The sequence below is a fragment of the Eublepharis macularius genome, chromosome 4 (genome assembly GCF_028583425.1).
Source record: "Eublepharis macularius isolate TG4126 chromosome 4, MPM_Emac_v1.0, whole genome shotgun sequence".
Classification (NCBI taxonomy): domain Eukaryota; kingdom Metazoa; phylum Chordata; class Lepidosauria; order Squamata; family Eublepharidae; genus Eublepharis; species Eublepharis macularius.
Genome location: NC_072793.1, coordinates 132,339,689 through 132,362,918, shown reverse-complemented (window position 1 = coordinate 132,362,918; position 23,230 = coordinate 132,339,689). Strand labels below are relative to the sequence as shown.

The window sequence follows — 23,230 nt, the reverse complement described above, 5'->3', positions numbered from 1 at the left end:
GTTTCTGAACATTCTTGTGACTTCTGTGGACCATACCTAAGTAGGCCTGCTTAAGATCTCTGGTATGAAAGCAGCTGCATGTAACTGAACAGAGAGTACATCTAGACAGTGTGGCCTGATTTTATTTTGTGTTAATACTGAATGTTAGTTATGTGCCTAAGGCTGCATTCATGCACTCTTGGCTGAGAACAAGATTCCCAATCATTGGGATTAATTTCCAGGTAAATAGACATAGGATCAGACCACATGATTTACAGAGTATGTATTTGGATTAATCAAACAGAAAATCTGATAGTTCTAACATCTAATTTATTTCAGTTCAAATCTGAATATCAATGATGTCCTTGGAAACTACTCGCTTACTCTGATTGATGCATTGGATACCCTAGCAGTGAGTTCAAAATGTTTTTTAAATTACTGGCAGAAAGAACACAAATATTAAATATTATCAGAATTTATAATTTTTAGGAGAACTGTAAATGATGAGGTATCTTTGATAAAGACCCAGAAACTCAAGAAAGAAGAGAAGTATTATAGGAAATTAAATATTCTTGTTTCCCAATTCATCTTTGTTAAGTAAAATATCTTCTGTGTCTGGGATCCTTAAAGCTGGTCACCAGCCGATCCCAAAAACATCTAATTCTTTTATGTAATCTGGGTGTCCAGGAGCAGGCAGAGTATGGAACTCTTCCCCGTGTTCTCTGTTTGTTTGAGACTTTTCAGTACGGTCTCTTTCTTCAAGACTGATAGTGGGGTGGGAGAGGTAGTGCTAGGATGTGGAGACACTTGAAAGAAGTGAGAGATTTAAGGAAGTGTCAGGGCTTGTGGCATCACTAGATATGTGTAGTATCAGTTAGGTTGAGGGGTGTTGGCAGGGGTCATTTCGTAGAAAAAGCTGGAGGAACTCATTAGCATAACTCATTAGCATATGCCATGCCCCTTGCCATCACCGGAAATGTGTCATTAGCATAACTGATTTGCATATGCCACACACACCCTGACATCTATCCTGGCTGCTTTGGACCCAATCCTGGCCATTGAGGGCTGAAATTGGGCCCAAAATGGCAAAAAGGGTCTGAAAATGGCCGTAAAGGGACCCAAAATGGTTAGGATTGGGCCGCTGCTGAACAAGAGAGTGATCTACCACTCGTCAGAGGTCCGATCCGGGCCATCTGGGCCCTAATCCAGGACGAAAAGAGCCCAAAATGGCCGAGAGTCAGGTGGGCAGGGCCACCTGACATGTGTCCTCTTTGGGGAACTACTGGAACTGCGTTCCTGCGCATTCCCCCTCAAAATGAGCCCTAGGTATTGGTATAAGCTGGGTAGAATAGAGCCACAGTTGAGATGTTCGAGATTTAATATTATTTGCAAATCATGGAACTGAAGCAATTTCTTAGTCAAGGAAGGTGCTTGATTTTTAAAAAAGTGAAATTGTTTGGTAAGAGAATTTGAGTACAGCTTGAAATTGTTTGATATTGCAGGCCAGTTCAGTGTGATGTACTGAAGTTTTTACAGCTGTGGACTTTATAATTCTGTTTCTAGTGAAATGCCTCATTGACATTCCATGTATATTTCTGTAACATCTATTTTCCTTTTGTGTCAGTAGTAATAGTGATCTCAATCTGTGTTTCTATTGTGAGCAGAGAGTTAGATCTCTTTTAGATGGTGTATTGAGGCAGTTATCTTATACCTGACAGGCTTATGTATTACGCATACTTATTTATTTCATGTAGAATATTCTACTGTTCCACTTGAATTCCAGTCCTAGTCCAGTTTATGCATTTTGCTCCAGTAGTTTGTCGTTTTTTTAGAGGTGGGATTTTAGAAAGTGTAAAAATAGAAATAATTTATTTATTTAGAAATATCTTACAGTAATGATTAATATATGGTAGCTAAATTTTGTAGTCTAAATCCTTAATTTTTATCTGATGTCCATTTTCTATCTCAAAGGTGATGGGAAATTCTTCAGAGTTCCGAAAAGCTGTGAAATTAGTGATAGAAACAGTTTCATTTGACACAGATTCAACTGTGCAGGTCTTTGAAGCAACAATCAGGTAGGTTCTACTAAAATCTAACAAGAGTACTGAGTTATTACATGCTTTGAAGAAACTGGAAAATAATACTTATTTAAACATTGTGGGAATTGATGTAATAAAACAACTGTAAACCTCCATATTTCACCAGTAAAATATAGAAGCTGAAAAGAGACTATTAAATACAGTGGACAGGGCATAAACTTCATTTTATTTTGAATTTATACAAGCAGGGGATTAAAATAGGGATATGCGCTTCAGGTTTCCGATTTGAGCCTGATTTGGAAAGATTCGGGATTCCTGAATAGGCCCCAGCATTGCTGAGCTGACTGAAGCAAAGCTGACTGAAGCGATTCGTATCTCTTCGGAAAGCTTTGGGCAAAGCGACAGCAGCCGCAGCACTTTTCCAGGTGTTTGCAAGAAGAAGTGCTGCTTGCTTTCAAACTTCCCACTCCACTGCTTTTTTCTTGCAAGCGGCAAGAAAAGTGTTGGTTTCAACTGGCTTCCTGCCCTGACACTTTTTTCACCTGATGGGAGGGTGGCGGGGCAGGAAGTTTGAAAGCAATACTTTTCTTGCCATTTGCAAACTACAAGAAAAGTTCTTTGAGCTTCGGTGTGCTCCATAAAGATTCCCGAATCTTTATAGAAGTGGTTTAAACACCTGCATCCTGAAGCGGCAAGCTGCTTCGGTATTTATGTTTACCCAAAGCAGGAAACCCGAATCTTTTTCGAGTGGACACCACTAGATTAAAGTACAGTTTCAAATTGAGTCCTGCAATGTCAAATGCATAGTAAATCCAAACATCTTTACTTTTTTGTGAAGCCAAAGGAGAGGTGGGTGCTGGTGGAATTCCACAGATTTTGGGGCATGCACTGTGGAAACTTACTAAATGTATTTCTAGTCTAAGTGAAACATACAGCAGTTCATCCTTTCTTCCAGCAGCCTCTTTTGTACTCTCTTCCTAAAAACGTATTTTTCAAATGGGGAGAGGGGAAATCTGAAGTAACCTGTAATGCAGTGTGTGGGGCTGCTTTGGGAAATGAATATTTGCATGTACGGAAACAAGCATGGTTAGTATTTAACTTGGTTAACCTGGTTCATATTAGTGTTTTTTCTCGTGCTATAAAGAGAAATACTAATTAATTTTCCCGGGTGCCATTTATGTTAATGAAAAGGTTCCAATGTTTTACTTAAGGAGCAAATGTCACAATTTGGAGTGTTTAAAAACACCTGACTTGTAACTGCTTCACCCCATTTTAGTTGAAAAGTCCGCTACAGGAATCTACTTGTTTTTTCATTTTCTATACATTTTTTAATTCTCTTTAGTAATTTTAAAGAAATTGAGAAAAAGTTGATGTAATCTTACATTCTTGTGTTTTAACTTCGTAGACTAACGTCTGGAATTTTAAGAGGCTTTAAGCAAAAATTAGGGTTTTCTTCCACCGATTCCAATGTGGAAGATGAGTATAGGAGGCAGAATCTATGTTAAGTCTCAGATAATGGAAATAATACTAATGTGAAGGTTTCTGAAACTATCAAACCACTAGTAAGCAGTTATTTACAGAAGTGTATTCAAAGCAGAGTTTTGAAAATGACAGTCCAAACAGATTTTTGAGTCAAAACAATAGTAAGGCATTACTATTTACATATATATATTTAAAGTTGATATCAAAACCTTCTTGCCATGCTTCTTAAGGTGTCTTCCACAATTTAAAGTTAAAGCACATAAATGCATGCTTAGTTTTTTGTGTTTATAGTTCTTTATCGTTATAAGATTCTATAAAGTGACTGGAGACAGTGTTGGATCCAGCCAGATTTCCAGGAAAGGAATGAGGGGGCCCCCTTTTCATCGTTCAGAAATGCTATATTGGAGATCATGGGACCTGCATTGACAAAAGTCATGTAGAATGGTGGTTGTGGTAAGAGAGAATGGAGCAGGATTGATTGAGAAAGCTGGCTGAATCCAACCCAGAGGAACAGGCCAATAAGCAATAAGGGTGGAGGGGGAAAATATCAACCAAAAAAGCCTTCACAAATGAGGTGTATACTGGTGCCTAAAACTAGAATGACTGTGTGAAGGAGGTACCCTGGTGCCAGAACAGTGTGCTAAATTGTCCCCAGAAACCATTAAGAACCCAGTATAGCTCTTTCAGAATTAATGAGGCATGTTCCTTTTAATTTTATGCCAATCCTCAATCTTGCTGTACTAGTTGAAGCTTCCTAATGGAGAGCCAGTGCTGACCCACAGATGGCTAGCTAAATCTCAGAAATTAGAGGGTTTGTGTATGAAAATAGAGGATCCATCAAGGGTATGTGAGTAATAGAAATATGTGTGTTGAACTCTGGATTGGCAAATGAACTTGGAACAAATAATTAATTGGAACATAAATAATAAATAAGTGCTGACAAGTCACAACTGAATTATGGCAACCCCTCTTGGGGTTTTCAAGGCAAGATATGAGCAGAAATGGTTTTCCATTGCTTTCCTCTGCATAGCAACCCTGTTCTTTCTTGGTGATCTCCCATCGATTACTGACCTTGCCCAGACCTTTTTAGCTTTCAAGCTCTGATGAGCTCAGGCTAGTCTGTGCTTTTCTGGCTGCTAACTCTAGAATATAGCGCCAAATATTTTTGTTCTTCCATTATCATCTACTTACTGAAGGTCATAATTACTTTCACATTGTAGTCTAACTTTGAGAACCACAATACTGTACATTTTCCATCAGTTTGTAGTTTAACATGACATTACTTTTTTTACACACAAGCTTCAAGGTGTCTGTCATCTCACCATGATGGAGGAAATGATGTAGTATAATAGAAGAGGCTTACTGACAAAAGCATGTAGGTTTACAATGAATGGAATTCCAAAAGCAAGTACTTAAAATAGCCAAGAGTAAGATTTAATATGAGTAATTACAGAAGAGAAATGGAGCTATACAAATCATTATATTCATTGATGAACGTACAAGTATAAACTTTTATAACATATAGACTTTAATAGAATCTGTAAAACTAACTGACTTTACTGCTCAAAGTTCCATCAACAGAGACTTTTAAAAAAGTGATATATACAGACACAGAAATCTGATAGAAAATGTGTTAGTAGCTTGCACGTATGAATAGAAAATGTGTTCATAGCTGAAAATACGATTACAGAGCATGAGAAAACTGAAGCGTCATTGAATGCGTCAGAGTAATCTCTACTACTTTCAAGGCTAACTGGCATGGTAACTGCTGTACAGTTGGAGTTGTGATAACTTATTGGTAGGCTCCATTTGTTGATTACTGAAGTGTGTTGTCTGTGGTTCTCTTTGGAACAGAAGGGGGCCGCACCAAAGAAGGAACAGCAAATGGTGCAAAGAAAGAATTAATGTTGAGTAACCCCTATGCGTTTTGCCTCAGCTTCGTCAGGGGGATCTTCAGAATTCTTTTAGTTGTCTATTCACTGTGTGCACTGTTGTGCACTGGTTACCCAACATTAAATAATTCTTTCCTTGCACCAGTTGCTGTTCCTTCTTCGCTGTGGTTCTCTTTAACAAATACTTTTCTGTTGACTTGACAGTGCATAACACACAGACAATGTTTACTCAGATGTAGGGTAGAAAACATTTTCAAAGTGGAAAGTTTTCTAGTGCTTTATTTTTCTGTTGAAAATTTTCCACTTTTAATGATTGTTCTTTTCATAAGATTAACATTTAATGGGGTTGCTATTACTAACAGAATATTAAGCAAGGTTGGCAGTTTGAAATTGTATGTAATGTTTTTCAAAGGCTTTATCCTGAGGAATTATGTGAGAGTACATGTATATTTTATTGAGCTGGAATAAAACTGCTCATATGCACACAGTGACATGTCATTTTCCCTCTCCCTTCCGTGAAAGCCTCCATAGCATCTCCCCTTTTCCTGTTTCCTTCTCACCCACCAATAAACCTACCTTTATCTTGTCCCCTCCTTCTGGTACCTTATGTCTAAGTAGACAGTAATTAGTCTGGGCCCAGTTTTGTGGTTCTGACCATGCTGAGCCCAGTTACATAGAACCTGCAAGGACTTGTGGGGGGCACCTCACTTTCCCCTGTATCCCCATTCTCCTTTCCCTTTTCCTCATATCTTCAACTTTCCCTGCTTCCTTCTCTCCTTCCCACCTCCCTAATCAACCTCCCTTTCCCTGCTATTTTTTGTTATATTTATGCTCCTTTCTTCACAATGTGGACCCAGAGCAGTTTACATAATTCTTGTCCATTTTAGCTTTACAACAACTCTGTGAGAAAGTTAGGCTGAGAGTACGTTAATGCCTGAGGTCACCCACCATGGCAGATTTCATGGCAGAGGCTGGATTTGAGCCCGGGTATCCCAGATCCTAGTCTGAAACTCTTAACTAGTATACCACACTTGCTTTCGTGGTAATTTTGAACCGTAATGATTGACACAAACAAGAGAGGCATCCCTGGTAAGAACCACGCCTTGGTGGGCAACCACACTTGGGGTATATATAACAACTACAATACAGATAAATATTAATAGAGGTTTATATGTAATTCAACAATGCAAAGTGACTAATGCAGTAATAAATATTCATAGATATTTGTAAACACTTAAAAGACATTACAAAAATCAGTCCACACCATTCTAGAAAGACAGTAAACACATATCACAACTGTGGTGATGGCTGTATATGCTAGAAAGACTCAGTCCAATCCTAATCTTGTACTAATGTTTATATTCTTCCAGGTAGCTGGCCTGCAGAAGGCTACTCCAAAAGAAGACTCTTGTTCAACAGGTGAGTAATCCACAAGTATGTTGCTTCAAAAAAGTAATCTGTTGTTCTTTTATATTGCAGGTGGAGCCGTGAAGATGGGGGAAGGACCCGAAAAGATCTCCCAGCCCAACAAATGGCCAGCTAAAAATGAGCTTCATCAGGGGCCAATAGTTCTTTCATATATTACACTTCATCAGGGGCCAATAGGTCGGTCCACTGAACCAACAGGAATTCTACAAATAGAAAATATTTTTAAAAACAACGTATGTGCATTTCTTAAAATGTTAAGAATTCAGAACACGAGATTCTACACTTGCCACAATATAAAGCAGACAAAACTCAAGTGCATTAATCTTGGCACACGGCAAATTTGGTCGTATGCAAACCTTATCCCCCACAGGAAACAATTTAAATGATGCTCAGCAACAGCCAATGAAAAATTAAAGATACAGAAACCAAATCTATGTCGCCATCCACAAAGCAATGCAACACTATTACAGAAAGCAAGTAAAATTGAGTTCATTATTAAGACCATTCGGATGTAAGCTCTGTAAGATGTATAGCCAGTAAACTTCCCGAGATTAATGCACTTGAGTTTTATATATTGTTGAAGGCTTTCACAGCCAGAGAACATTAGTTCTAGATTTTCTGGGCTGTATGGCCATGGTCTTGGCATTGTAGTTCCTGAGGTTTCACTGGCAGGTGTGACTGGCATCTTCAGAGGTGTAGCACCGAAAGACAGAAATCTCTCGGTGTCAATGTGTGGAGAAAATGTTAGCAGGTAATTTATATCTACTCAGGAAGGAGGGTTTGGGCTGAGTCATCCTGTAAGAGTTTCCCAGGTTGTGGCATGCTAATGAGGGGAAACTTCACTGTATCCTGAGGAGGTTCTTTTGCATATGGATTGGTGCTTGATGTGCTAATCTTATCTGTGGGGCTGTTGTAAGATGTAGGGTTTTTTGTTAGTCTGGTGTTTTTCAGGATTGGAAACCATGCTCTATTCATTCTTAAACTCTCTTCTTTCCTGTTGAAATTGTGCTTATGCTTATGAATTTCAATGGCTTCCCTGTGCAATCTGACAAAGTAGTTGGATGTGTTGTCCAGTATTTTAGTGTCCTGGAATAAGATACTGTGTCCTGTTTGAGTTAGGCTATGTTCAGCCACTGCTGATTTTTCAGGTTGGCCAAGTCTGCAATGTCTTTCGTGTTCTTTTATTCTTGTCTTTCATGTTCTTTTATTCTTGAAAGACATTGTAGACTTGGCCAACCTGAAAAATCAGCAATGGCTGAACATAGCCTAACTCAAACAGGACACAGTATCTTATTCCAGGACACTAAAATACTGGACAACACATCCAACTACTTTGTCAGACAAAACACTTGAGTTTTGTCTGTTTTATATTGTGGTAAGTGTAGAATCTCGTGTTCTGCATTCTTAACATTTTCAGAAATGCATCTATGTTGTTTTAAAAAATATTTTTTGTTTGTAGAATTCCTGTTGGTTCGGTGGACCGACCTATTGGCCCCTGATGAAGTGTAATATATGAAACAAGTTCATTTTTAGCTGTCCACTTGTTGGGCTGGGGACCTTTCGGGTCCCTCCCCCGCCTTCACAGCTCCACCTGCAATATAAAAGAACAACAGATAACTTTTTGAAGCAACATATTTGTGGATTACTCACTTGTTGAATTAGTCTTCTTTTGGAGCTGCCTTCTGTGGGATAGCTACCTGGAAGAAAAGAATATAAACAACATTAGTACAAGATTAGGATTGAACTGAATCTTTCTAGCATATGGCTGTCACCATCGTTGTGATAATGTGTTTACTGTCTTTCTAGAATGGTGTGGACTGATTTTTGTAATGTCTTTTAAATGTTTATGAATATTTATTACTTAACTAGTCACTCTGCACTTTTGAATTACATATAAACCTCGATTAATATTTATCTGTATTGTAGTTGTTATATATACCCAAGGTGTGGTTGCCCGCCAAGGTTTTTTTTAACAGTAATGCGCATCTGGGCCTGGAACTTGCATGGTATCAAGTTGGCCAGTGATTGCTTTTGAGCCTGATCCAAGTGACTCCTGGAAAGGGCCCTGCCCCCTTCCCGTACCATTTATTGACAGAAACCAAGGGTTCAACTGTTAATGCTGTGGTTGACTACAGAGAGCATGTATTTCTTAAAGCCAAGGGTGCTGCTTTTGTTAATTTAAGTTTTTTTAATCCCCCCATGTAGTTTTCCCCTTAGATTTCAGTTTTTTTCTGCAAACCTCTGTCCTCAAGTTTGTAGAAAGATCTATCATGCCAGTTCATGGCTTCAGCATCTGGATTTAAGTATTCGCATAATTGACCACATTGAGAACTAGCTATATTGATTATATATAAAAAATAAACAATCAAGGTGTGAGATCACCTGCTTAACTGTGCAGATCAATTCAGAACCAAAGCTAAAACTCTTTTATTTACTGTATATATTGTTTCCCATCCCCCTATATAGTGGCAGTGATATTATAGTAATTAATCTTGAGCCATGAGGAAAGGCAGGGTATAAATACTTAAAGAAAAAGTCTCGTACGGGACTAACAAGTACTACAAGTGATGGTACCAAGAATAACAGTGAAACTGAGGTTTCTTCATGACCTTTGCAAGAGGGCTCAGTTCTCTGGAAATAGTTGACATGTTAATTGCTACTATGACATAAAATCAACTAGCAACAGTTGCTATTAGGACATGAAATCAATATAGTTGACTTTTAAAACATCTTTACTAAATACTAGGCAAAATAAATATGCTAGGTTAGATTGTGCTTTTTTTAGAGAAGCGGATTTTAATGGAAAATACTTTGAATATTTTTCTGGATAACCCACATCACTAATTTATAATGTGTTAACAGCTAACACATTTATTTTTCTAATATGAAAACACATCATCCTGTGACAAAACCATCAGATTTTATGTTTCTTTCAATCTTCTCTCCTAGGGTTTTGGGAAGTTTGCTTTCTGCTCACATCATAATAACGGATGCCAAACAACCTTTTGGTGATATGACTATAAAAGGCTATGATAATGAGCTGTTACATATGGCGCATGACCTAGCAGTAAGGCTTTTGCCTGCTTTTGAGAACACCAAAACTGGAATTCCTTATCCTCGGGTAGGTGTATTGGGAAGGCCAACTTACATGTGAGGTGTTTTCATGCTGATCATTTTCTGTAGCATTACATATTTCACTTGGACTTGTGTGTTATATAAATTACTTAGGCATGTAAATCTGTTTTTGAGAGATTATCTTAGAATATCCTCCATGTGTAGCAATTTAATGAAATACTGACCTGCTACATCCTTGGTTACGTACTGCACTTCTTCTTGGTCATACAACCATAGCAGCTGAAAAAAATATACCACTGTGCTAATATGGATCACTTTTGAAAAGTGGCTTCTGTAGTACTGGATGTGCTGGGTTACCTGTTACTGGGTCAGTGTTGCTGTGTTCACAGGCCTGTTCTGTGAACATGACTGGCCCTCTAGCTGGATATTTACACGATTCTCTCCCTGTGGAATATGATGCAACTTCAAAATAGAGCAATGAAACATTTTAGTCACCTTTTTATAATCGCATACAATGATTGTAAAGAGAGTGGAATTGTGATTTAAAAAGGTAAGAATGTAACAGTATGTATAACTTAAGAAAGAAGCATATAAAACTGTTCTTTTCCCAGGTAAATTTAAGAACAGGAGTTCCTTCAGGCAGCAATAATGAGACTTGCACTGCGGGAGCTGGCTCTTTGTTGGTGGAATTTGGAATTCTTAGTCGGCTTCTTGGAGATTCCACTTTCGAATGGGTAGCCCGTCGAGCTGTGAAAGCGCTCTGGAACCTAAGGAGCAATGACACTGGATTGTTAGGTACATAAATTGTTTCCAGAGGTCTTGCATTATAGCTAATTCATTCATCAAGGACATCAACTTTACAAATCTAAAAATCCCATATATTTACCCTGGTACATTACATCACAACCATTGGGTTTCTGACAACTTTTGCTCTAAAAGCAAGTGAAATGACTTCCATATTTAATACCTTTCAACAAATACAGTTTTAATTCAGGGGTCCCTAACCTTTTTGAGCCTGTGGACACATTTGGAATACGTTTCTTGCTTTGAATAAAAAGTAATAAATTGTTCTCTATTTGTGTTTACTTCAAAGGCAATGTTGTGAATATTCAAACAGGCCACTGGGTTGGTAAACAGAGTGGCTTGGGAGCAGGATTAGACTCCTTCTATGAATATCTTTTAAAGTCTTACATTCTCTTTGGAGAAAAGGAAGATCTGGAGATGTTTAATGCTGCTTATCGGAGTATTCAGAACTACTTAAGGCGAGGGTACGTGCAGCTTTTTGTGTGTAGTTATTGAACACTTAAGCCTAGCTCTGTGGAATAGATTTTGAGATTTCCTCTTAGGATATTTCTGGATTTGCATCTTGCTCTGCATCTGGTTGTGGACATTTCTTCTAGAAGCTGAATAAGTATTGATGATAAAATACCTTAGCATCCACTTATATTTTTGTGTTGAGGGCTCCCGCATTGCTTTGATGCCTTTACCAAACCTCTGCTTGTTTGGGGGCTTGAAACTTTGAATGTGTTTAATATATTTTCAAAATAAAAGTAGTTTTTAAGTTTGTTATGGGTACTATTTATAAGAGCAAACAATTTTTTAATAGCATTTAGTTCCATGGGTACAGATTTGGCATGGTTCTTATAGAGCATTTCTGCTGATGCAAGAATTTCTGCCAATAGAGCACAACTTCATCTCCTGCTTAGCCTAAAATACTCCCTCAAAAAGCTGTTCCCCTAAGACAAACATTTTTGCAGTGTGGAGCTGGAGATATTTTAGGCTGCAGCAGGAACAGGGAGGCAAATAAGTTGCCCTCCTTTGATGGAAATCTGCACCGATGCTGCATGAGATCTGAGTAATCTTTTCCCTGTCTAAATTGCCCATCATAGTCCACATTATGAATATAACATTCTTCTTTCTTTAGAAGAGAAGCCTGTAATGAAGGTGAAGGGGATCCCCCTCTCTATGTTAATGTAAACATGTTCAGTGGACAGTTGATGAACACCTGGATTGATTCTCTTCAGGCATTTTTTCCTGGACTTCAGGTATCATCAGTATGATAGAAAGTGCAGAAAGCATTGAAATGTTATGTGTTTTCTTAGAAATTCTACTTCTTTACTGCAAAACAAGTATCTGTCAGGAGGCCTGAAAGCCCAGTGTTGAATCTTGGGTTGTACTTTAAAGATCCAGACAAGTAAATACAGAACCAGTTAAATTACTTGTTGCAGTGGTATGATTCATCTCCACTTCTAGTGGAGGGAGAGGGGACTGAAGCAAGTCACTGTTGATTCTCAGAATATTAAGTTGCCAGGCAGCTTGCTCAGCTCCTCCTGAAATTGCAGGAGAGTTACATGGTTGGGTGGCAGGAGGACAATCTCTCTGATGAAAGGTGCTTGCTTTTCTGTGTGTTTCATATCAGAGCACAGTGTTTCTTCTGCAACGCTTTTTTCTGTGGGAGGCAGGGTGGATTTGATTTAAATCAAACTGATTTAAATCACGATTTAAATCACGATTTAAATCACTAGTCAGTAAGGCTTGATTTAAATCATAGTTTTCTACATAAAGACTAATTCTTGCTGGTATAACTTTAATATGCAAGTAGATGAAGATTTTTAGAATAACAACTTTTCATATTAGTTTTACAGTTGTATAAAATATTGATTTTAATACTATTAGAAACACATTATAGTTAATTTATTGTGAGATGAATTATCCCCAGTTTAGGTTAATCATTCATATTTGGACAACTTTTCTGTTGTACTTTATTGGAAGGAGAAAAATAATCATTACCTTAATAATAACAATTTAAATAGTTTTATTTATTCAGCTGAAACAATAACATTACAGCATACGTTACTTGCTTAAACAAACATCCATGTTTGTTAACTAATTTGGCTAAACAAAATATATATATTTTAAGAAACTTAGACTGTCAGCCCAGCCTACACATGAAAAACTTAAATACTGTCCTCTGTAGCTCACTCGTCATCTTCATCTTCTTCTTTGTTCATAATCTGGAAAAGAAAAACAAGCTTTCCTGCTTTATCGGGTCCCAAACGATTTCTCAATTTAGAATGAATGAGTCCAAAGGAAGAGAATATTCTCTCAACACCTGCAGAAGAAGCTACTGCTGTTAAAAGTGAAATCATTACTTGAACAGTCTCTAAATCCAAGTGCTTAAGTGACTTCCACCAGTTCACTGGTGTGACTTCCTTTAAAATATCTTCAGCAAACATATATTTCTTGAATGGTTCCCCCTTAGCTCTGAAGTTTATTATAGTTGGCATTACAGATGGATGATTGCTGGATACCCATGTCATAGTTAACTCCTCTTCCTCAGCACTTAAATTTTGACCCTGGTACTGGATATTGACAATATTTGCCAAAAAATGAGCTGGAGACAGTGCTTGTCCCATTTGTTTTTTTTAATGCTTGTAATTTAATTCTGTCCATGTGTAGTTCTGTTTTTAAGTGTTCACTCAGTTCCTTCCAAATTTCAACAGCATCAGCAATAAAACAGCTATTTTTCTGTATTTTGTTTAAAGCTTCAGAGATGGGTTTCAGGATGCTCAGCATATGTTCAACATTTCTCTTAAGCCCAATGTTGAGGATTTTGGCCGTGACAGTGCCATCTATTTTATCTCGATTTTGTTCACAAACTGTCATCAGAATAGGCCAGTTCTTGATATACTGCTCAAAACAGTCCACCACAGAGTTCCATCTAACATCTTGTGGGAGCGTTAGCTTGGTTCCACCCATCCTTTTCAGAGCTGCTGCAGCAAAATGATTGTTACGGAAGTATTTAGCAATTTCAACAACATTAGTCTTTATTTTTGGAACATTTGGCTAAGAGGTGCAGCAAATGAGCACTGCAACCATATGTTATTAGCTTTGTATTCCCTTCCTGCTCTTCTAAATTTCTTCTCATCTTGGATACATTTGCAGCATTGTCTGTGACCAAACTGCGTACTAGACATTTGAATTTTTGTTCACATGTTATTATAGCTTTTACTGCCACTTCTTGTAAGTATTCTGCTGTGTGTGCATTTCCTGACATATCAATTGTTTGTGCAAGGAAGACTTTCCCTTCTTCTGTTGTTATACAAGCACATACAACAGGATCATTGTGGACATTACTCCACCCATCAATACTTAGGTTAACAATTCTACCCTCCAGAGCTGTTGCACATTGCTCCATTTCTCTGTCATACACTTTATCCAGCAGTTTCCCTGCCATATCTGCTCTGCAGGGTGGACTGTATCCTGGTCTCAGTGACTGAACCATATTAATGAAATGTGGGTTCTCAGTCAGACGGAAAGAAGAGTTTGTTGCATAAACAAACTGGGCAATTTTTTCATCAATTAACTCTTTTTCTAATCTGCTAGTTTTTATCACAAACTTATCTATGGTGGTTCCAGGAGGGAACGGTTTTTTCTTTCTTTTAGGTGATATACTGTGGGTGTCTGACGATGATGCAAATGAAGCACTATCCGGGATGGATAACTCTGAAACTGTAGAACAGGAGGATGGTGATCTTGAAGGTGGATAGTTTCCAGAATCCTTAATGTTGACGATGAATTCCCCTAAACAAAAAAGTCAATGCTGTTATTTTATTTTTTATACAATTTCTGCTTATTGTACAGCACTGCCCCAAAAGGAATATTTGCTTTTCTTCATAACTGTACCAAATGACAGTAACATGCAGTAATAATAAGAAATATAATTTTGCTCAAACATTGCTGAAACAAGGCAGTCTTTAGAAATATGATTCAATAAAAACGTTTACCAACCTGAAGATCCTGCCTGTTCAAATGTGTTTCTTTGGTCATCTTCATCACAGCACTTCTCATGATGTTGCCTCATTCGGGCCACCAGACCTTGCATTTCTTTGTTGCAGTGTTTGCATTTTGCACGCATGCCTGCCTTACCGATAGGTAAAGGAACTTCATTAAAGTATTCCCAAACTGGGTCTCTTTTACGGCCTGCTGCCATTATACGTTTTTTCCTCCAAGGAAAGAATGTGATAAACCTCAGGTCATACACACAAAAGATCCAAAGACTTGTGCAGTATTGTGCTCAAAAAGTTTCACTTTCATTTTGTACTGCTTGCCCCTCCCTCCTCACACTTAGTTTCTTCTTGTGCAGATCTATTCCACTCCAAACAATCAGAAAAATATTGTTTCTATTCACTGAACTTCTTGAAACTTAGCACTGAAAGGGTTGATTCTGTCTTCATAGGTTTGTAGAACAATAGGATTAAGGTCTTTTTCTCAACTCTGTTCATGTTATAACATTTTTGCTGTGAAGAAGAGGCATGTGATCTCTGCTGAGCTGACACAAATTCAGTTTTGAGAACTGCAAAACCAAGCATCTGTGATAATATCTTGTAGGCAGAGAAACTGCCCAATAATCTTACAAAAACCTCTGGAAGAGCATGACATTGTGAATGGATTAATGGAATTTATTTACCAAAAAAATTAAACATATACAGCCTTATTCTACATAATTAAAAACTAATCTTTATTTCATGATGGAATAACCTTTGGATGGTAATATATTTTCCTCAAAAAGCATTTTATTTTAAAAAATCCGATTTAAATTTAAAAAATCCAATTTAAATCAAAAAAATCTGATTTAAATTAAAAAAATCAATTTAAATTAAAAAAAATGATTTTTTAAAAAAATCATTGATTTTTATCCACCCTGGAGGGAGGGCTTTTAGTGTGATGTTTTTCAAAAATGGATTTAGTGTTCATATGTACACCAGGCAGTACCATTTCTTGCATAGGAAAAGCTGCTGTCCTTAGGGTTGTTAACGGTAATATGGTCGCTATTATAGTCTCTGATGTAGAGGAAAGAAACCGCTAGCCTTAAAGTTGGTTCCCTTTATCTCTGTTTAACTATTCTGTAAAGTGTATGGTTTTATAGTTGTTGCTTCTCCTCAGGTTTTAATAGGTGACGTGGAAGATGCTATTTGCCTCCATGCATTTTATTATGCCATATGGAAACGGTATGGAGCTCTTCCAGAGAGGTACAACTGGCAGTTACAAGCACCAGATGTCCTTTTTTATCCTCTAAGGCCAGAGTTAGTAGAATCTACTTACCTTCTTTATCAGGTATTTAAAATTTCTCTTAAAACACTCTTTAAGAATACTTTTTCAGTTAAGAAATTTTCAGTTCCACATTTCATTGGATCCTGGATGTGATCTAGCTGTTTTTCATACCAGTGATTCCTTGATTAACAGGCTAACTCTGACTAGGAAGGAAATCAGAAACTTTGCCCGTAAACTTTTGGGTAGTATGATTTTGTATCTTAGAGCTGGCTCATGCTGTCCTTTTGGGGCAAAGTTTACTATGCCTGTGGTAAGCGTTTTGAATCCATGTCAACCATCGTATAGATAAAATGTAGCAGAAAATTGTGTCTGATTCCAGTGGTGTGGTGAATCAGACAGCTGCTTTCCCATAAGTTCAGTGTTCTTTAATCTACACCAAAAAACCTCAAACTTACAAGTGCAGTTATCAACAATATTTAATGGAACTATTGATGAAATTACGTTCAGAGTGCTTTCTCTTTTAATAACTTCCTCTGGTATCCAAAGAACTAAGCTGTTACCCTCTTTATGTTTAAGCAGCCTTCCAGCACTTCCTGAGAAACACAAAAATTTAGTCAGGTGTTCCATAGACAGATGCAGACTAACTTTTCTGTTTCCACTGTAGTCCGGTGTCCTTGTCGAAATGCTGCTCTTGAGAGATAGGGGATCGTAAGAAATGAAATGAGGAATATCTGCAATTGAAAAGGGGAATGGGTGGAAATTGCCAGTTTAGTCTGATTCCAATCTATCTTCAGCAGTGGGGAAAGGACTCTTTACTGCGTTACCACCCACCGGACTTGGAATGGTTAGCGGGGGGCTACATGTAGAAAGATCTGTGATCAGAGTGTCTGTGTAGGTTTACACAGAAAAAGGTAGTTGCTGAGAGATCCCTTGGTCTAAACTGTTTAATAGTTTTAGTTCTGTGTACATTAAATCATTGAAAATATTTAAGCTGTGTTGATTTTTGAAGTGTTTGCTAAAACACTTTTTGGCCTTTGAAAAAAAAATACATTATTTCCCATTTCCTTCAAACTTCTTTCCCTTCTTTATTCAGGCCACAAAGAATCCTTTTTATCTTCATGTAGGAATGGATATTCTTCAGAGCCTGGAGAAATACACAAAGGCAAAGTTAGTTTTCATGCTCTTCCTTTCACTTTGGTAATATATGTTGTTGGAGAAGGCAGGGATGTTAAATTTATGGCAAACATTTTCAGTTACTTGTGAAATAAGTTCTATTACTTTGACTCATGTCACATTAATCATTAAGCAAATATACCTACTTCTGAATAAATTTTAAAGAAGAGCAATTTTTATTTGCCTGCATCTCTCTTCAAATGAAAGAATTTCACAGGGATTTTGTTACATGGCTAGGAGAAGAGGGGGTGCAGTTGGAATGGTGGTGGGGGGGGGAAATCACTGCCATGCCTAATGCTTTAGGTGTTAGACGAGGTTATTTGCTTCTGGTTCTCTTACTTGACATTGTGTACTCAGACAGGGCTGACAACTGTAAATCTCAGCCTAGTAGTAGTAGCAGCCTAGTAGTAGTAGTAGTGGACACTACTTGGACACTGCACAAAACAAATACCAGTTTATCACGCCCTTGCGGTTTCTGTAGAGGTGGTTGAAGCTAAACAAGTGATCTCAGTGATTTAATTTGTCTTTCAGATGTGGCTATGCTACCCTGCATCATGTCATAGAGAAGTCCAAAGAAGACCGGATGGAGAGTTTTTTTCTTAGCGAGACATGTAAATACTTGTATTTGGTATGTTTATATTTTACCCAATGGTCAGTTGGGATACTTGTGTATTAAACAGGCTTGCCTGCTACAACTGAAAAACAGGTGGCTGGCCTATCTAGAATGATCGTAGCTGTAGTTTTTATTATTGTTTTAATATGTATGTATATCATATTGGTAGATGGAAGAGTATGAAATGTTTGTGGTGTACTGGCAAACCTATTGGCCGACTTGTTTTTGTATTTCAGAAGTGTGTATGTAGTTTTTGTGTGTGTGCCGTAAGGGAATCTACCACTTGCTCTGTAATAGCTGGGAAAGTCTGTTAGTGCAGTCTTACTGTCAAATACGTTGTTCCAAGCTTGAAGCTATGTTAATGATATGTATGATCTTTCCTGCTAGTTGTTTGATGAAGAAAATCCTATGCACAAATCAGGAAATAGATTCATGTTTACAACAGAGGGGCACATTGTGTCACTGGATAAACGTCTGCGTGTTTCACTATGGCAAGATACCTTCCCTGAAGAAGAGAAGAAAGCTGAAAAGATAAAGCCTAATGAACTCAGATCAAACAACTCAATTTCTAATGTAAGTATAAATAAGCAATATAATATGGTGTATACATAATAAGATGTGTCAGAGAACATTGCTTTCTAATTAAATGTAAATTGCTCTAACTTAGATCATGCAGACAAAAGATGTGGGTTATTTTTCATTGTATGTATCCCTAGTTCATCCTGTAGTAATGTCTCTTTCCTTGAATATTTTGATAGCTTTTAACTAGGGAAGGCCCATCAGCTGTCAAGAGTCCCCAGTTTTTGCCGAAAAAAGAAGTCTTGCCAATAGGTATCATGGTCACACCCCAAAACACTATTAATGGATGCTCTGGTAGCTGCTGTACATTCGTGCACAATTTTTCCCAAAAATGGTGAAGGAATTCAAAATGGAGAACAAGAAAAATGAAGGATATATGAAGCCTCTGTTTAAACAATGAGAGCTTCTGTAATGACCTCAGTCATTTCTAGAGCTGGAGTTCTCAGAATTGGAGATTTGTGAGAGGAAGTCCATGCAGGCATGCATAGGATAGGCAAGTGTTCCTCTGCTAAGGCAGACTTTGTGAGGAGAGTCTTGCAGAAAGCTGGTTAATGTCGCCCTCCCTCCCCCATTAATTTGTTCAGTGGATTCCCATCTGGGATGTGGAGCACTGCTTTTAGACAAGCTGCTCCAGTATGTTCTCCACTAAAAAGGAATGTTATTACTCATCAGTGTTTGTTCTTCTCAGTGGATCTAGGACATCCTGCTGTTCTAGGGTTGCTTTTGTTGAATAGTAAATTTAGTGTGCATATTTTCTGATTGGAGATAATTTAACTCAAGATAGGAAGACGGATCCTCTTAGGCCCGCTTTCCTTTTCATTGCCTTGTCAGTTTTTCTTCTTTGTCTTATTTTTTTTAATGGTTCAATACACTGGTGCACATCCTGAAAATAGGGGAACGCTTCCATATCTGGGGCTTTTTGATGGAACAGCCCCAGTCCATGATGTCCTCCATCTGCTGTGAAGAGTGAATTCTTATTCAAGTACCCGATCACCCAAGATGTGAGCAAGCTCGAGTAACAACCATTCTTCAGGATAAATGCATTCCATTTTAACTGTAAATATCTAGGACAATCTGCCCACACGTAGCAGCATTACCAGAGTTCTTCCTTTCAGAGACTAGGTCCTCTTATTTTCTTGTATATTTTGTGTTTGTCATCCTGCATTCATGTCTTTACAGATAATATGGGAATCCTGAGTGCAGCTAAGCAGTAATTTGTTTTTTTTTTTGACAATCGTTCTGTTTACAGTGCAACAGAGTACCAGATGAGAGGAGATACCTGCTGCCATTAAAGAGTATTTATATGAGACAGATTGATCAGATGGTGGGCTTGATCTGAACACTTTTCATTTGGACTAATTCTAAAAATCACGACAGCAGCCGAAGCAGATGTTCCTCTTGAGCTGTGCAGCTCATAATGGCAGAGGTGCTCAAGTAGTCATTCATCGTAATGAAGGATTTAGGTTTGTGTTGGAAAGATGTCTGCTACAGAAAACATTTGTCCTAACTGCAGCACAGCAAACCATGGAATGTACAAATGAAGTTCTCGTGGCACTTCAATTCTTTTGTTGTTGATGAAGACTACTTTAAAGATTGCTTGGGAAAAAAGCAGGTGGGCTGTGGCAGAAATGCTGTCTTGCAACCACCTTTTAAAATTTGTATTCTAGATTGGTTACTTTTGAAGAAAACTTAAAATTTTAAATATATTGGGCGGGGAAATAAGGGAATGTGCAATCTCACTAAGCTTAATTAGATAATTTTCTTTAGCAATAAACTGCAAATTATTGCTCAGGTAGAAGGGATATTCATAGTTTCTGGTTTACTCAGAATGTCTTGTTGATAATTGCATAATTGAAATGAAATGCAGTAATACCAACAGAGGTATTACATCACCATGTTCAGGACTAACATCTAGGCTGATGTTGAAAACAGTGTTCTTAATACGAATTGCACGTTCAGGGGTGTATAGAGTTTACTAACTTCTGAAACAGTAATAAAAAACAAGGTGCCTTCTAGTAGGTGAAAATGCACAAAGCCACTCAAATCTCTTGCTCATTTTACCATCTTGCAATTTTTTCATATTCACCATCATCTTTGTGCCTCTCTGGGAGATTTACCTTAACTAATGCATAATCTTGAGATTTACATTCCTTGTAGTTGCAATATGCAAGCTTTTGGAGCTAGTGCCTTCTTAATGTGTTACTCAAAAGAAAGCGAAGGGGTTTAGCTCTTAAATACCAAAAGAAATTGTGTTTGGAGTAATTTATGCTGGAATAATATCAACACTTAAAATCCCAAGTAGTATTTGAGGATTGTACTCACTATCTTCTACACTTATAATTGAGTATTTATTGGTGAATGCTGGCCCTTCTCTGTAAAAACTATTGTTGTAGCAGAACAGATGGACAGGAGCTGACCTTCAAAGATATTTTGGTTCTTTGATTCCTTTTGAAATGTTGAGACAATGTTCTGTCATCTGCTAAAGGATGAATGTTTTGGGGGCATCATTGGAAGTACCTTGAACTGAAAACCAGAAAGGTTGTAGATTGTGGCCTTATTTGTTACAATCCAAGTCAAGCCCCCTGTCTTCCCATATCTATGTCCCCCAATAGCTAGAATGATGGAAAGTTGTAACTGCTTTCTTTCACTAAGATAGAGAATACAATTTAAGTATATCCAAAGAGTATCTTGAGAATTTTGAAGAATCAGACTCTTTTCAAGAGACCTTTTGAGTAAATTTGCACCATGGTTTTTAGTACGTTAATCAAAGAAAAATCCAGATTTAAACGCACAAATATTTTTCTGTTTGAGGAAAACAATATAAAACAGATCACATTCTAAACTACGGTGTGTAAATATCAGTTATACTATATAATCTACCCATTTCTTCATAGAACATGTACTGCTTACATTGCAGGTAAACCATACAGTGCTTAGCACAAAAATCATTAGGACTTGCTTAATCTCTATGACAAACAAGTGAATCTCAGGGATCTTAAAGTACACTTCTGTTTGCATAGAATATTTTGGTTCGACTCAATTCTCATTTTTTATTTTACAACATTGCTGTTTTTTTGAAGGGAAATTTGAAAGATTAGCAAACCAGAATACCTTAAAAGTATGGATTCCTGTAAAAATAATACCTCTGTAACTGAGGTCATGCTTTTGTTATCCTCCAAAATTATCCCTAGACTTAATTGCCACACAGAGCTTTCAGCATGTTGTGACCCAAAAGTGTGAAGGGAAAACAGGTCATAGATCTGAATGGGCTGCTGACAAGCAGTTCAGGGTAGGCATGTTTACAAGACGACAATTTTTTGGGAAAGGTGTTATCTTTGAGGGGAGGAACATTGTGAAGGAAAGGAGATGACTACTTCAAGATGATGGCTTGAGTTTTCTCACATGGCAGTGTGAACTGAAAAAACATAGGCCAGGATCCAGTGAGCTGTTTAGGATCATGCAAAAAGTTTTACATTCTTAGTATGTTGCTGCTCCACCTGTCACATTGCTAAATACTTTCTAAAATCCTCAGTTTCAAAAACTGGCCTATGGAGTGGAAAGATGAAACATATTTCCAACTTCCTTGGGCTTGCAGTTAGTTTTGTGGTTCTTTGGATCTTGGCCAAAAGCTTCAAGCCCTCAAAGGGAAAAAACAAGATACAAACGCAAACAGTTCAACTTACCACTGTTGCAATCCATGTTGTCAGCCATGCATGCTGTCTTAAGTTGGGTAATGGATCCTACTGGACATGAAATGTTTTCAGGAAATCCACATTGTGTTTGAATGTTAAAAACTCTTTAATTTAGGTTGCATGCCATGCTACACCACTTAGTAAAGATTGTGTCTACTAAAATACTGAGTGTCCACATAGTGGTTTTGCACTTTTTTTGCCAAGTAATATATTTGAGATGCTGATTTTTCTAAGGAGCAAAAAAGCTTTTGTTAGTCACACTATTGGCATTCTACATTCTGGCTAAAAGGCACTCTTAGAACAGGCATGCTTCTGTTAGAAGTAGCACAGTCTTCTTCATATTGTTCAGACAGCCATTTCCTATTTGGTAGGAATGATTAACCCAGGGTGATAGATGTGTCTCTGTGGAAGCTGATGTCTGAGAATATGGGTGCTAATATGAGCTAAAATCATTCAAATCTGTGTATTTAGCATAAAGAGCACCAAAGCTGTGTTAATGAATAGGGGTCCTGAAGTGACCAGATTTGATCTAATTTTAAACTGCAAGACTTCTGAGATTCCCAATTTCTCTCCCTCTTATAAAGTACATTGGAAGCTTACCAGTGCTGTTATGTAAAATGTCATTCTACTTCATGAAAAGTGACCAATTTGTTCTTCTGAAAAATTTAGTGTTACGGCCAAGTCTAAAATACTGCTTGGATAACTTGCCAATCCGTATAACCATACTTAATTTCTCACTGTAATGTGCAATATGCAGTTTTTCCCAGCTTAACATGGCTTTGTTACAAAATGTATTTAATATGGTAAGGGAGTTGAAGATTTATAAAAGTATCAGATGTTCTGAGAAATGTTAGAATGTAAAAATTTGTAGATTTTATGTATAATTTGTATTAAAGAACTATTTCTTACTTGTTTGGGTGGATTTCTTGTTTGCGCCCTGACACATTACAGAAAGCAAGATGTGACTAGTTTGCATTGCAACGGAGGAGTTTGATTACAGAACACCGTATGTTTTTCAGTACACTTGCATGTTCATAGGTAAGTCTGATTTCATTCAGTATTGCTTTTTGCAGAGTTGTTTGAAAGATCCTGAAGACTACTCTCGTGATCAGACCTCATAAAGCATACTTCACTGTCACTGGCATTTTTTGTTTGCACTTAAGTGTCTCTGACAATTTGGCTATGCTTTTAGTGCAGTTACCACAATTTTTGATTATGACTCCA

The 23,230-nt window shown here is 37.5% G+C and overlaps 1 protein-coding gene across 2 annotated transcripts in view; it reads left to right on the top strand.

Moving 5' to 3' along the window:
* The window catches only part of EDEM1 (ER degradation enhancing alpha-mannosidase like protein 1), a 28,941-nt gene extending 6,027 nt beyond the window's left edge, over positions 1-22,914 (top strand). For both annotated transcript variants that reach the window (XM_054976229.1, XM_054976228.1), the window contains 11 exons: positions 319-391; positions 1,951-2,054; positions 9,770-9,941; positions 10,507-10,690; positions 10,989-11,163; positions 11,820-11,940; positions 15,842-16,012; positions 17,043-17,116; positions 17,654-17,750; positions 18,123-18,308; positions 19,564-22,914. In XM_054976229.1, coding sequence (XP_054832204.1) covers positions 319-391; positions 1,951-2,054; positions 9,770-9,941; positions 10,507-10,690; positions 10,989-11,163; positions 11,820-11,940; positions 15,842-16,012; positions 17,043-17,116; positions 17,654-17,750; positions 18,123-18,308; positions 19,564-19,653 — 1,447 coding nt within the window. In that variant the 3' untranslated portion in view covers positions 19,654-22,914. The remainder of the gene's footprint in view (positions 1-318; positions 392-1,950; positions 2,055-9,769; positions 9,942-10,506; positions 10,691-10,988; positions 11,164-11,819; positions 11,941-15,841; positions 16,013-17,042; positions 17,117-17,653; positions 17,751-18,122; positions 18,309-19,563) is intronic.
* The last annotated feature ends 316 nt before the right edge of the window (positions 22,915-23,230 follow it).